The sequence below is a fragment of the Trichechus manatus genome, unplaced genomic scaffold (genome assembly GCF_000243295.1).
Source record: "Trichechus manatus latirostris isolate Lorelei unplaced genomic scaffold, TriManLat1.0 scaffold00016, whole genome shotgun sequence".
Taxonomy (NCBI): Eukaryota; Metazoa; Chordata; class Mammalia; order Sirenia; family Trichechidae; genus Trichechus; species Trichechus manatus.
In genome coordinates, this window is record NW_004443952.1 from 6,614,477 (window position 1) to 6,629,432 (window position 14,956).

Here is a 14,956-nt window from a genome sequence, read left to right on the forward strand (position 1 = left end):
AATAATAAGTCACTTAAGTAAGATAGAGGTTGGTTTCCCCTCTCACAAAATAAATCTGGAGTTAGGTTGTTCAGGGATGACATCGTTCAAATTATCAGGGACACCTCTTATCTTTGTTTTCCACCATTCTTATTTCCTGGCTTCCATTTTCAAAGACACCTCAATGTCACAATATGGTCACTGAGTACAATCTTCACATCTGTGTTCTAGGCAATACGAAAGAGGAAGAACCGAAAACCAAAAAAAAATTGCCTCGTAGATAATTCTTTCTAGAAGCCACACCGATGACTTCTACCCATATTTCATTGGCCACTACTAGTTGTAGATGAGGTTGGGAAAGATAGTCTTATTATGCTGCCCATATAAAATCATGGTTGATTGTTTGCAAAGAAGAGGACAAGAGATACTTGATAAACAGAAAGAAGACTCTGCCAGAGAGTCTAAAGTGAGTTCAGGTGATTGATTCCATTGATTCTGTCCATAGACTACTTCAACCGAGGTATAACATCAGGAACGGTCTACAAAGGACCATGAATATCATGCTAAAGGGTGTGGGCTTCATTCTTGATAGTGAAAAAGAGCCACTGACGGATTTTATGGCAGGCAAGACTTTTAGTTTCAGTTATCTTATTTTGACAAAATGATATCGAAGCAATTTAGTCTCCCCTTTGAGGTAGTCGGGCTTGGATCTGACAGTCTCCCTGTTGTGGGAGGATCACTCTTTGCCCTGCAAGTGAACACTGAAAGTCGATCTCTCACCAAGCTGGTAGTTGTAGTGCTGTCATCCAGCCATGAGATATAACTACCATCTGCAAGACAGTGGGAAGCTAAAGATTTAAAGTTAATTCTGCCAGAAATTCCTCCAGGTCAGCTGTTTGTACCCACCATAAGCACAGAAATGGGATTTCAAGATTCTAATTTCCCAGGCCTACTGACATTGTTCAGAGGGTAGATTCCGGTGCACAGCTGTGAGAAAAAGACAACAGCCTTTTCATAAAGAAATGCCGAGAAATTCAATAAGGAACTACACAATGGAAACACTTGGCCTCTGGGGCAGGAAGCCCACAAGACTGTCCTTTACAATTGAAATGTATATTCAGCATTTATGTGGAGACTCTTGGTCCCCACCTCAACTGTTGTCTGCTGTGTTTCATTCATATTATTCCTCCTCTTTTCCTAATTCTTATCCCTCTCCCTTTAATTTATCTACTGATTTCACTCACAGAAGTGTCACCTTCTGCTTGTCTGACTAGCATTTGTTTAATTAGTCAAAACACCATTTCTAGTACCTTAAAAAACAAACAAACAAACAAACCATTGGCGTCGGTAGACTCTGATTCATAGTGACCCTCTAGGACAGAATAGAACTGCCCCACAGGGTTTCCAAGGAGTGGCTGGTGAATTCGAACTGCCAACCTTTTGGTTAGCAGCCTCGCTGTTAACCATTACACCACCAGGGCTCCTCTGTTACCTTATAACCCTGCAAAAGTCTTCACAAGTATTGAGATTTTCAGAATTTGTGCACTGAGTGCCATCGAGCCGTTCTTCTTGCTTTGAAAGGCCAGTAGGATTAGAACATGTTTTAAGTTCGTAAAAATGTACATTAACCAGAGAGAGAGTGATGAAAAATTTTTGCTCTCCTATTCATGCACTCAACAAATATTTGTGAAGCACCAGCTCTAAGAGCCAGAGGTACTACAATGAACAAAATGAAGTTCCTGTCCTCATGGAGCTTACTTCCTTTGGATGATAGATAGATGGTGATAGATAGATATGGATGGACAGATGGACAGATTGTTGTTGTTTTTAGGTGCCGTCGAGTAGGTTCCAACTCATAGTGACCCTATGTACAACATAGTGACCCTATGTACAACATAGCGACCCTGTGTACAACAGAACAAAACACTGCCTGGTCTTGTGCCAGCCTCACAATCATTGTTATGCTTGAACCCATTAGATAGATATGTCTTTTAATATTTTATTTTAAGTGTAAAGGCAAGTCATCGGAGGGCTGAGAGCAGAAAAGAGATATGTTTAAAAGACTCTTCTGGCTGTTCCATGGGAATTAAACTGTAAAGGGGCAAGTATGGGAGCAGAAAGATCAGTTAGGGGGCCATTGCATAGTTCAGATTAGGAATGATGGTAGCTTTGAAAAGGGTGGTAGCATTGGAGAAAATGAGTACTACAGTGGGCAAAATGAAGTTCCTCTTCTCCTGGAGCTTACTTCCCTTGGAAGATAGATAGATGATGATAGATAGATCGATTGATTGATAGATAGGTAGATAAATAGATGGATAGATAATTGCCACAGTCAATTCTCTAGAACAGGGCTAAGGTAAACTTTAGCAGCCAACACTACCAGCAGCTGGAAAATGGGAGGTACCGTCCTGGTAAAAGGATCTGGGTGGGGCACCAACAGCATCCACCACAGACATAGCCACAGTGCTTCCTCTCTAAATAATAAATGGATTCTCCTTATTCTCTTTATTAAATTGCCTACCAAAAAAAAAAAAAAAAAAGGAAGAAAAATGTGGAAGGGTAGGCAAAATGTTTTGGTGGAAATAACATCACCATGACCATTACTATTTACTGAGTAACTGACATTATGTGAAAGTAACTCTATCAGCTGTATGGACAGTAGAAACAAGGATCTGAGGGCATTGTATAAAAACATCAGTGATCTCAAAAAGCTGATTCAAAGAGAAAAGACGATTCCCATCAGGAAGCAACAACTTCCAATGCGTATCTCCTCTCTCCCCATCCATCTTTGCTGTAGCAGCTGAGCAGGCAATCCCGTAATCACCTCCTTCCCCTCCCAGGTAGGTAACTCTCCTCATGTCTCTTGCAACCTGGAACCTGAAATTTCTTTCGTGGGAAAAAAAAAAAATACCTTTCATGTCACAATTAGAGGTAAGGCTAAAAAATGCAGATAGCTGGAGAAGAACAACAGTGATTAATTCACACTAAGAGGTAAATTGTTAATATCAGATAAGTTCCTGACAAGCAATTTTTGATAGCAGAAGGAAAAAAAAAAAAAAGAAAAGTAGGGTAAGAAGACAAGTTTAAGGGCCACAAGAATCAATTTCCTTGACCTTACGTTTGATTTTCTCCCAATCTCTTTTATGTATGAAGACCCCTGGCATATTCAAATAGGACATGTCACTGACTGTAGTTGTGCTTAAATCCCAAAGTCGAGGATTTAACTGTTATATCTGAGAGTACTGTCTTTGACTTCACAAGGACCACCAGTTCAAGGATGGCTGACCTTTCCCCAAAACTAGATAGACCACTTTGAGCTTCAGAGCCTCTCTTTCTAGAACAGACCATGTTTGTGTGTTAATAACTGATATGAGGCCTTGGGTATGAGTTCCAGGACATGAATTTGGGGGAATGGAGGAGCCCGTAGAATGCAGGTCAAGACCAGAGGTAGACAAACATTTTCTGTAAAGGGCCAGAACACTTTCCATAAGTATTTTAGACTTTGCAGGTCATATAATCTCTGACACAGGTATTCATCTCTGCTATTGTAGCACAAAAGCAGCCAGCAACAACACATAAATGAACAAGCATGGCTGTGTTCCAGTAAAACTTTATTTGCAGACATTGAAATTTGAATTTCATGTAATTTTCATATGTCATGAAATACTGTTTCATTGTTTTTTTTTCCCCCCCAACCATTTAAATATGTAACAACCATTGTTAGTTTACTGACTCTGAAAACAAGTGGTGGGACAGATTTGGACCTCAGATTGTCATCTGCTCACCCCTGTTCTAGCTCAAACAAGACGTGAAGGAGTGTAAGCTTTGCCAGTATGAAACAATTAGGAAAAATGGTCTCCAGAACTTAGAAATGTCTGCATTAAATAGATTCTAGAAAGGAAACGTTTTCCTTTCTGGAAGGATCTTCCCAATCAAATTGCAAGCTAAGATTTTCAAATAAGAAGCCTGCTTTAATGGACACATAGGGCTGTTTGAAATTAGCAGCAATATCAGGCATAAATAGAAAACCAATTTGTTCTTTTAAATGAGCAAAAGGCCGTTCCTACACTCTTGTTTACAGGACCCATTTCCTGGAAAACCCTTTCTTCCTAGGTCATGGAAAGTCCACTAAAGCTCAGCTCCGGGCAAATTATCCTCCTTAAGCAAAGTTTTTACTCTATTCTGTGTGTTCAGGAAATGAATGAAGATGGTGCATTCAATTTAAACTGAGCTTCATAAGTTCTGTTTTTCCCAAGACCTCAATCTTTCTGTCCAACAGGGGACAATTTTTCAAAAACTGCCTTCCTCAGTTCTGCCTTACTTCCACTAGGTTAAGTTATCCTTACTCTTTGCAGAAGTGGTTTGAGTAAATTGATTTGAAACCTGGAAACTTACAAAATCCCGATATAAAGTAACTGTAAACTAGACCTACCAGAGGAGATTGAGGAGGCATGGAAAGAAAGGGAAACGAGAGGAGGCAATAGTCTCAGAATACAGAAGGCAGATCAAAGCTACAGACAAACTGAGGGTTCCCTTCTTATGGTGAGAGGCACTTTCCAAAATGGAAACTAAATCCCAGGGTGTCACTAACATATACCTATAAAAAAAAAAAAAAAAAAAAAAAAACATTGCCATTGAGTCTATTCTGACTCATGCAACCCCATGTGTTACAGAGTAGTACTATTCCACAGGGTTTTCTTGGTTATAATCTTAATGAAAGCAGATCACCAGGACTTTCTTTCCTGGCACCTCTGGGTAGGCTTGAACCACCAAACTTTAGGTTAGTAGTTGAGTGTAAACCATTTGCTGCAACTAAGGACCTACATATGCCTATAAAGGTTTTAAATCTGCAGGATACTGGTCAATAAGAAAATACCGTTTCTCGAAAACAAACCCAATATGCATGAAATCAAAGTAACCATACAGATTTTTCTGTTGGTATTTTAAGGAGGAAAGCACCACTAAGGGACGGAGTGAGCAAAATGCTGCCCCAGGCTCTGGCGGCCTGTCCTCACTGCCAGCAGGTTTACCATCTCTAGGTTCTCAGGATGAACGTGTTTTGAGGACTGATTTAACTGATTCCATCTTTGTCATTATTCAGAACAAGCCCCTGAACTGGGAAACTTCACAGTAACTGAGGTTGGCTGGGATGGCCTCAAACTCAACTGGACCGCAGGCGACAAGCCCTATGAGCACTTTGTCATACAGGTGCAGGAGGCTAACAAGGTGGAGGCAGCTCAGAACCTCACAGTGCCTGGAAGCCTCAGGGCTGTGGACATCCCAGGCCTCAAGGCTGCCACCCCCTATAGAGTCACCATCTATGGGGTGATTCGGGGCTATAGAACACCAGTGCTTTCTGCTGAGGCCTCCACAGGTACCTCTTACCTTTCTACCCATAGCTTTGTTTTTCCCAACAGGAAACTACCCAAAGATAATCAGACACAATTATCTTTTGAATGGATTTGTTCTTCCATATGTTATAATGCTTTGGTGTCTAATAATGGAAGCAAGGCCATTGAGTTGTGCAATGCAGAGGCACTGTTCAGATTGTACTCCATGTGAATGATGCCCTCTGGAGTTGTGCAGAGTCCAAGCTGTGGGACTATACACACAGATCCAAGGGAGGGGCCTTTTAGCCTCATCAACAGGCTCACTCCTGTTAAGGAATATTAAGGCAATATATTTAAAAGGGGGGAAAAATCACAAAATTAATCCCCTCATCTGCTGAAAGTTTGCGCAAATCTCTAGTAAGATAAGAAAACAAGTATTTTCCTACACCTCTCCCTCTTTGCTATGTTTCTAAAATTTAGGAGGCTGCATGATGCATGTTTATCTAAAGAAAGACAAATGTTTCAAGTGACGTAAAGCTTATTCTTGTGTTAAAGAGTCCCTGGACCTTGTTGTGTGATTTAATCATTAAACTAGTTCTTTGTTCTTCTCCAGGGGATACTCCTAAATTGGGAGAGGTAACAGTGACTGAGGTGGGCTGGGATGCCCTCAAGCTCAACTGGACCGCTCCAGAAGGGGCCTATGAGCTCTTTTTCATTCAGGTGCAGGAGACAGACACATTAGAGGCAGCCCACAACCTCACTGTCCCAGGAGGACTGAGGTCTGTGGACCTCACCGGGCTCAAAGCAGACACTCATTATAGCATCACCATCCACGGGGTCACTCAGGACTCCAGCACAACCCCTGTCTCTGTTGAAGCCTTGACAGGTATTCTAGACTAATTTACTGATTTTATTCATTACCTTTGTCTTTTCTCAGGAGGGATCAGAGCTCTATCCTGCTCTAAACTATGTTCACCTCCTACTACATTGAGTGAATACTTGAGAATCATCCTTGCTTCTTCCCAAATGTCATACTCCCTTACATGGCCAGGTCCTAAGAGTAGCATGGTAGCTCATCCCATGGAAAATTCTGCATACTGTCCCTGCACAAAAGTGAGAGGTGACTTTTCTTTCAAAGTAAATTTTAGTCATAATATATAAGAAGTTGGAAAGCACAACTTGGAAGTAAAAATTTTAGAAAATAACTCAGCTCATTTTCAGAATGCACCAAAGGATTCTCCAAAGGCCTTATTTGTATATCAAGAATGGAAGTCCTGAACAATTCCTGAGACTACATTTCATTCCCAAAGGCTGAATAGAAAAACTCTGGCTCTAGTGCCAACAGTTAGAGTGCTCAATACCTGTTGTAAATCATGCATCTGTAATCAACATTAACCAGACAACTCATCCTAACCTTAGCCAAAATGCCAACTCACCTGAATCCCAGCATGCAATTGCCTTTTTTAGTAACTCGGCAACTCTGTGTCCTTGTGCAGAGGAGGTTCCAGATCTGGGAAACCTTACAGTGACCAAGGTTAGCTGGGATACCCTCAGACTGGACTGGACCACCCCAGATGGGACCTATGAACAGTTTGTCATTCGGGTCCAGGAGGCTGACCGGGCAGAAGAGGCTCGAAACCTTACAGTTCCTGGCAGCCTGCGTTTGGTGGAAATCCCGGGCCTCAGGGCTGGTACTTCTTACACGATCACCCTGCAAGGCGTGGTCAGGGGCCGTACCACTCAACCCCTTGCTGTGGAAGTCATCACAGGTATCTGACCCTCCTCCTAGACCAGAGATGTGATGTGAGCAAGCCTATCATCGCAATAGAGAAAAGTCCCCATGAGGCAGAGTCCTACCTTAACGTTGTTAACAGGCAGCATGAACACGAGCTCTAACTCAGGAAGATCTGGGTTAGAATTCCACCTTACTGGCTGAATATTCTTGGGTAGGCCATGTTACATCTCCGAGCCTTCTTTTCTCATCTTTAAATCAGAGGTAATACCTCTACTTCAGAATACTGTCATGAGCAATAAATGAGACAATAAATGAAAGTGCTTAGCAACATTCCCATCACGTAGCAGATATACAACAGCTCAACAGTAAATAGCTAAATGTATTGTATGGCAACATAGTCATAACAATACCAGCATAAACCATAAGGCTGTGGCATAGGATAAAACCAGAGCTTTCTAGAGAAACCTTATCAATAGTGGCCTAGGAGTCACTAATACCACCTGACTCATAGTCAGATCTCTGCAGAATAACCTTTGCGAATGTTCTAGTCATCTTCCGCCAAAATTATGTGAGTCTCTCTCTTTAACAAATACTCAAGGCTGGAACATTTCCAAGGAAGGGCAGTCACAATTTGACTTCAATGTTCTTCATTCAATTTGAGGAGAAAAAATAATCTCAATTTGTCCCCTGAAAATATGCTGCTCCATCTGTTATAGAAAATAGTGGGCTGTTCGTGAGGTTTCTAGAAATAGTTTTAAAAAGAGCTCTGGTGGTACAACAGTTAAATGCTTGGAAGCTAACCAAAAGGTTGGCAGTTCAAACCCATCCAGTGGCTCTGGGGGAGAAAGACCTGGCAATCTGATGTCATAAAGATCACAGCCTTCAAAACCCTATGAGGAAGTTCTACTCTGTCACATGGGGTCACTATGAGTCGAAATTGACTCGAGGGCACCTAACAACAACAATGGACAAAGGGACCAAAATTTCAGTAATAGTGGTTTTTTGCACTTTTCTATATATGCAGTGTTTTGATAATGCCACTCAAGTCACCTAATCTAAATTTTTTTTTTTTCCTTGCTCACATATGCCAAATAAACTTTGTCCTTGGTGGAATCTACACACAGTTGCAAAACTAGAAAGATGATATTTTGAGACACCTAAGATGATCAGGTTATCATAGTCCTGTGTTTCCTGAAATATTTCCACATCAAACAAGACCTTTGAGACACATGAGCTCTGGATGCTGGATGCTAATAATCTACATCGATAGTTTGCAAACTTTTTTTAGCAGCAAAACTCCTTTTGCAATGAAATCTCACAAGGAGCCCCCCCAGTATGACAAATAAAAGAACAGCTGTTCTTGCTGAGTTGGGAAGCAGAAGAGGCTGCCACCACCCATATCCCCACTCCAGTTCTTCCAGAAAGACACCAGATCTATGGCACACAGTCTGAGAACAGCCACTCTAGAACATAGAGGTTTCTCAGATTCTTGCAGTACTTATTCCACTGAATTCTGGAATACCTAAGAACAAATATCTTTCATCTTTTTTTTGGCTGTTATTCCCAGAGATATTTACCTATCTGATTTTTAATCCACGGCCACTTCAACCTTAAAGAGAGAGACTGAGAGATTGCATTTAACCCTGAGAAGCATCCGACTAAGCTCTGGGTTTTTCCATATCCCAAATCCAAACTTTCTAAGTCAGCTGCAATAACTACATCAGATTTTCATCCTACATTGTAAAAATAATAATAATAATAATAACAATAATGTGCCCTTCTCTGAACCGGTTACTGAGAAAAACAATCACTTTTAATTAAAAGTAGGCACACTCATTTCACACAAACAATCTTGCTTCATAATGTAGCCATTCTTCATTCAGACACAAAGCTAGCACCATTGGACTAAGGTGGGAGAAGAGCCAGCCAGCATCCTGTACATAATGTCTAATCCCTGAGTGCTGAGAAAAATCCAGAGAGAAAACAGCATACTTGTCAAAGCCTGAAACAGCACACGCTTTATAAACCCAGACAGAGAGCATGAGCCCAGCAATGAGATGGTCTCTCTAATTTCAAGTAATGAAATGAAGCAGGCGGGTCTCCCCACATGACTAAGAAGGGAACACAGCTAAACAATGATATATATTTTTAAGGTGCCACCTATCAGGCTTTCACTATATGTCAGCATCAGTTTATCATTTATTTTATAAATGATAAAATATTTGTAAGAGGTTTATAAATATTTTATCATTTAATTATCACACAATACAATGAAATGGGCACTACTGGTCCTGTTTAAAGATGAGGAGAATGAGCCTCCTAGAGAAGCAGGGTGACATGCCCAAGATTACGCAGCTAGCAAATATCAGCGTTGGAATTCTAACCAAGGTTTATTCACCTCCGAAACCTGCATCTCTAACCATTCCCTTCTTCCCTCAACCTGACCCCCAACCCCACCTTTTCCCTGTACCCTTAGCTGCTGGTGGTGCAGATGCAGAGACCTCTCTATGGACTGTGCCTTGTCCGGATGTCATTGCCACCTCAGGGATGATAGATGTAGACATTCCCTTTTCTGATCACATCAATTCCTGAAGAAAGCTGTGGCCAAAGTACCAGCGTTCAAACTGGAAATGCCCAGAGACCCGGAATGACCAAAAAAGCCCTTCTCTCACCCCTTTCTCTCTTCCCTGGAGTTGGGCTGTGGGACATTTGGTTTCCTCATGTTCCTTTTTGAGAACTGACCAATACCTCTTTGTCCTTCAGAGGAGCTCCCGCAGCTGGGAGAGTTGGCCGTGACTGAGGTTGGCTGGGATGGCCTTAAACTCAACTGGACTGCAGCCGACCAGGCCTATGAACACTTTGTTATTCAGGTGCAGGAGGCTAACAAGGTGGAGGCAGCTCAGAACCTCACAGTGCCTGGCAGCCTCAGGGCTGTGGACATACCAGGCCTCAAGGCTGCCACCCCCTATAGAGTCACCATCTATGGGGTGATTCGGGGCTATAGAACACCAGCACTCTCTGCCGAGGCTTCCACAGGTATCTTCTTCTCAATGCTCTCCCCCTAAAATTCCCAGCTTCTTTTTCAAGAGACCTTGGGGGAGTCAGCTTCTCTTCCGTGTGCACTTCAGCTGCTAGCTGTGCATGCTCTGACATCTCCCAGTGAGCTGTGCCTTGGTCCAGATAGATGTTGCCATTCCCAGCCTCCAGCCTTCCAGCCTCTCTCCTCCAAACTCTACCTGGCTGATCCTACAACTATATCTCTTTTAAAGTATGGCTTTTTGTTTCAGGAGACAGCCTGACGGTTTTAATTCTGCAGTGCCTGGTTATAACTGAAAGCCCACCTTTCCCATTATATGAGTTCTGGTGGAACACAGATTATTTACTTTAGAGGGGCTTTTGCTAGTTGGAGATGGTGCTGCACTGTCTCCAAATCCTTCAAGGGCATGGGTACCGTGGTTCTTGAGTTTATAAAATGCTTCTTTAAAATGCACTGAGTATAATGAGAGAACTGAATTAGCCTTCTCTGGGCAACTGTCTCAGATACTGAGTCATTGTTAGAACATCAAATTAGCAAATAGTAGACAAAAAAATCACACAATTATAACTGGAGACTGTACCAAAGAGAAAGCCATTCATTAGCAGAAGTACACACAGCAGTATCTGGCACAAAGAATGTCCCAGGCTATGAATGTCAACAAACTGATACCCCTTTTGCCCTTCTACTCAAGAGCTGCTTCCTGGAGTGCTGACATTTGGTTGGCACATACCCTGCCCCAGACCCAGGAGGGTACATTATAGTTGACTCGTCACTGTTCTCGAGTTACAAGGCATTCAGTGTTTCCCCAGGAGCCTGCTAAAAAGAGCAGCCCTTCCCCAACACCATCTTCAGTTGCTTATCTTCCTGTGTGGCTAGACTGGTTTGAAGCTCAATGGCAGCTTTGTTGTTTTGTTTTGCATATGCCTGCCCCCCTGTTTATACACTTATTGCAATTAAATTTTCAGGGCGAACACATAGGACCTTGTTGCTTATGGCAAATACACATCCCCATTTCAGCCCCAGTCATTTCAGTAACTCTCAAGGAGATAAGTAAAAAACACAGGGAAACACTGATGAAAAAAAATGCCTTGAAATGCCTAGAAACTGGCAGCTCAGCGGAGGCTGCCCTAGATCTACAGGGGCTCTTTAACTGGCTCCACAAACCTCCCCTTCCGAGAAATCAGAGAAATCACCTGTCATTTCTGATCTTTCCTGCAGATCTTGTGGTTTGGATGTCTTTGGTATTTTTATGGTTTTTTAATTTTTTTTATTTTTAACAATAGCGACATTCTTACTTCTGATGAGTTGTTCCGTGCATCTGTGTCTCACCAAAGCTGTTGGGTTGGTGTCAGAGATTAGGAGTCTTCTCCTTCCTTGCTAACCAGAAAATACCAGCTTTTCAAACCCTGCTTCTGCCTGCCCTCTGCATGTTTTATTCCTGTTGCTCAGAAAAGCATTGGCAGGACCATCTCCAAGAAAAAAACGTTATTTCTTGGCCAAAAAGGCTTGCCTGAACTGCCTCGTCTTGGCTTAGCTCTGTTGATCGGCAATGCAATACTAGCCTTCTTGGACCGTGTAGAAGCAGTTAAGAGAGGAGGCGCTATTTTCATAGAATATGAGAAAGGCTGGCCCTAGTCCAAAGTATAAAGAAAATGCCAAGAACTGCACCGACAAAATTGCCAGTTCCCTTTAAGGCACAAAATCAGAAGCCTCAAGGTACCACCTTGGTAGAGTAATGGCATCAGAATTATTTCGTTCTCATTTGAACAGATGGGAGCTCTCTCAAAGCAAAAGATACCTGCAGGAGGGAGCCAAGTAATCTCGGTCTCCTGGGTGCAATTCAAGAGTTTAGAAGCCGCCAGTACTCCTATCTTTCGACGGATGGCCAGCATCCCTGACGTGGGGCTCCCGGAAGCATCCAGAGCTTAGGCACAGAAATTCCTGATGAGATCACTCAGTTTGTCTTCCTGCATCAGGCTCTCTTGGCCAGGGCCTGATCATGTGTAACAGCCGCAGAGCTGAAAAACCTAATTGTCATACCCTCCTCAGTTACATTTTTCTTTTAACAAAGACTCCTTTTCTATTTCGTTAGCACTGGTAACATTTTGCTTCATTTCGGCAGTAACCCAGAGCTAACAGATCTTTGTATCCAGCTACAGTTCTATTAACAAACTCAATCTTAAAACATAAGTCAAATGATTAACACTAATTTGTTTTCTTTTTCTTCTCTCCTACCTCTCCTTTTTCAGCAAAGAAACCTGAAATTGGAAACTTAAATGTTTCTGACATAACTCCTGAGAGCTTCAATCTCTCCTGGACAGCTACCGATGGGGCCTTCGAGACCTTTACCATTGAAATTATTGATTCCAATAGGTTGCTGGAGATGGTGGAATATAATATCTCTGGTGCTGAACGAACCGCCCACATCTCAGAGCTCCCCCCTAGTACTGATTTTATTGTCTACCTCTCTGGACTTGCTTCCAGCATCCGGACCAAAACCATTAGTACCACAGCCACAACAGGTAAATGTGCCTTCTCCCATTTCTAACACCCTCTCTCCAGAGTCTTCTTTGCAGGACGAAGCCACTTCCTCTCCTCGTGTATCGAAGCACAAGCCGCAGTGCACTAACTCTCCCGTGATGCCGAACTGGAGCACTATTTAACATATTTCTTTCCAACAGCAGCCCAAACGGTGGCTTTCCATAAAGCCATTTGCCTAAATAATCAGCAGCCAGAACATTCGCAATATGAAATGTAGTTTGGTCCAGTTTGCCATATGGAATCAGGAGAAAGGAATTCTACCCTTCAGTAACTAAAAAGCCGTAGCTTGAGTTGTCCTTGACTTTGCAAGATGCTTGAATGAGCCAAAGAGGTCTTAAAATTTATATTCTATGTTAACCTATTGCCTTTGTCTTCTTAGTGCCTTTGACCTCCTAAGACTCAAATATCCCAATGATTTAATGGAATTGAGTTCATTGATTTTTTTCTTCCAAACTGGGAAAGTAAAGAGAAAGAGTAGTGACTACTCATCAGATGAGAACCCTATATAAATTTAGAAAGGAGAGCTTTGTCCATTCAAAATAGCCTTAACATATTTTGGTCAAAGGTCATGGCCATCTTGACAGATAAATAAGATCTCACAAACTGAAAATCAAAAGGATATTTTTGGAATAAACACAGGGGCATTTCTCCTTATAGTGCCCCATATTTTGGGAAATCCAAGAAGAGAGTTAACACTGTAGCATCAAAATTATCTGTCATCTAAGTTGCCCGTGGTGAAGGGAGGGCCTCTCCTTAGCCTATGTGAGACTACAGATTGCCATCGGGGTTGCCCATAGACAAGGCAGAGATTTGGCATTATCTAATTCCCATCTCAGCCAGATCAAAGCATTAAAAAACCTAGAGGAGAAAATTTGTCAAGTATATATATTGGCTTCTCATGGCACAAAATGGTTTTCAACAACAGGCAAGTTCCTTTATAAAACTTTATAGATTTAGTCTTATGTGTTGGGCGTAAATCTAAAACCTTATGGATTTAGTCTTACGTGTTTTGATTTTGACCCAGTAATTTGTGTTTTAAATTGACCCGCTTTCATATTTGTTTCTTCTTTCTTTAGTAGCTGAACCTCTCCTTAGCCATCTCACTATCTCACATGTAACCTGGGACAGTGTGTCTATCTCGTGGAAGGCTCAGGAATCTTCCTTTGATAGCTTTCTTGTAGAAGTTAGGAATTCTGACCACCCTCAGGAGACGGTGGTGCACTCTGTGCCTGGGGTATCGCGCAGCTGTGTTATCACCAACCTCAAAGCTTCTTCTAATTACACTGCCCACCTCCATGGGCTGATTGGCGGGCAGCACGCTCAGACCCTGATGGTCCAAGCAACCACAGGTATTTCCATTATGGGTACTTCACTCCCTGTTGAACTTCCTCTGGATAGCATTCCAAAAATCACCCGCTACCCAGTTTTTATCGTTGTAGTTCCTCCGGATCCTTCTGGGATTTGGTAGAACCATCCAAATCAGGGCTTTAAAGTTTTCAAATAACTCTCACCCCAAATTAAGGAAGTTCAATGTCAGCCTCGTTTTCCTAAATATCCACTCACATCTGGAGTTGCTCTGTTTGTTTGTAGATCATTAACCTGACTTGCTTTGGTTGAATTTCTAAATCATTCTTTCATCTAATCTTGAATAATCTTTTCCAATACCACCATTATCATCTGCCTGTGGTCTTTTTAATCAAGGGTTGCCTATGACATGTTCAAAGTGGTGTATGCATGCCATATTTTGTTCCTTGTTCAGAATGATCTACTCTCTCTCTCTGTAGCAGAATCTTAAATCATTTAATGTTGGCGCCCCTAGCATGCTAAGAAGAAACTCTAAAACACACCCAAGCAACTACATGGGGGGACCCAGTGGTCTCGTCTTGTTCTTGAGACTTTTATTTGCCTAGATTCCCTGAGAACAGACTTCTCTTTTTTGACACTTCCTCTGTCAAGCATGTTTTGGCACCCACTGGTATCTGTCACAAATGTCCGAATCTTACTTGCATCCATTATCTTGTCCAAATCTTGGTGCATGTGGTGAACATTCAGAATATTACATTTTTGAAAATGTCTATCTCTCCTGGAATCAGACAGCATGTCAAGAAATTGTTTCAAAGAATTAGCAGAGGCAGGAAAAGAGTGTCCTAGCTTGTATGACACACTAACCATACACTAACTACCTTTTTTTCCTGAGTTTTTTTTTCTTGCATCTCACTTTTCAGCTTTATTGCATCTTTTGGGAAGACAGCTGGAGCTCAAGGTGACCTCAAGACCTTAGGTCTTACTCTGCATGGCTAATGTATTGGCACTGCCAGTCTGTCTGATAGCGTG

At 42.0% G+C, this 14,956-nt stretch overlaps 1 protein-coding gene across 1 annotated transcript in view; it reads left to right on the plus strand.

Moving 5' to 3' along the window:
- TNC (tenascin C) overlaps nt 1–14,956 on the plus strand; it is a 68,454-nt gene that overhangs the window by 17,733 nt on the left and 35,765 nt on the right. Inside the window, exons 10-14 of the mRNA XM_004372126.2 lie at nt 5,081–5,353; nt 5,923–6,195; nt 6,806–7,078; nt 9,808–10,080; nt 12,331–12,603. Coding sequence (XP_004372183.1) covers nt 5,081–5,353; nt 5,923–6,195; nt 6,806–7,078; nt 9,808–10,080; nt 12,331–12,603 — 1,365 coding nt within the window. The remainder of the gene's footprint in view (nt 1–5,080; nt 5,354–5,922; nt 6,196–6,805; nt 7,079–9,807; nt 10,081–12,330; nt 12,604–14,956) is intronic.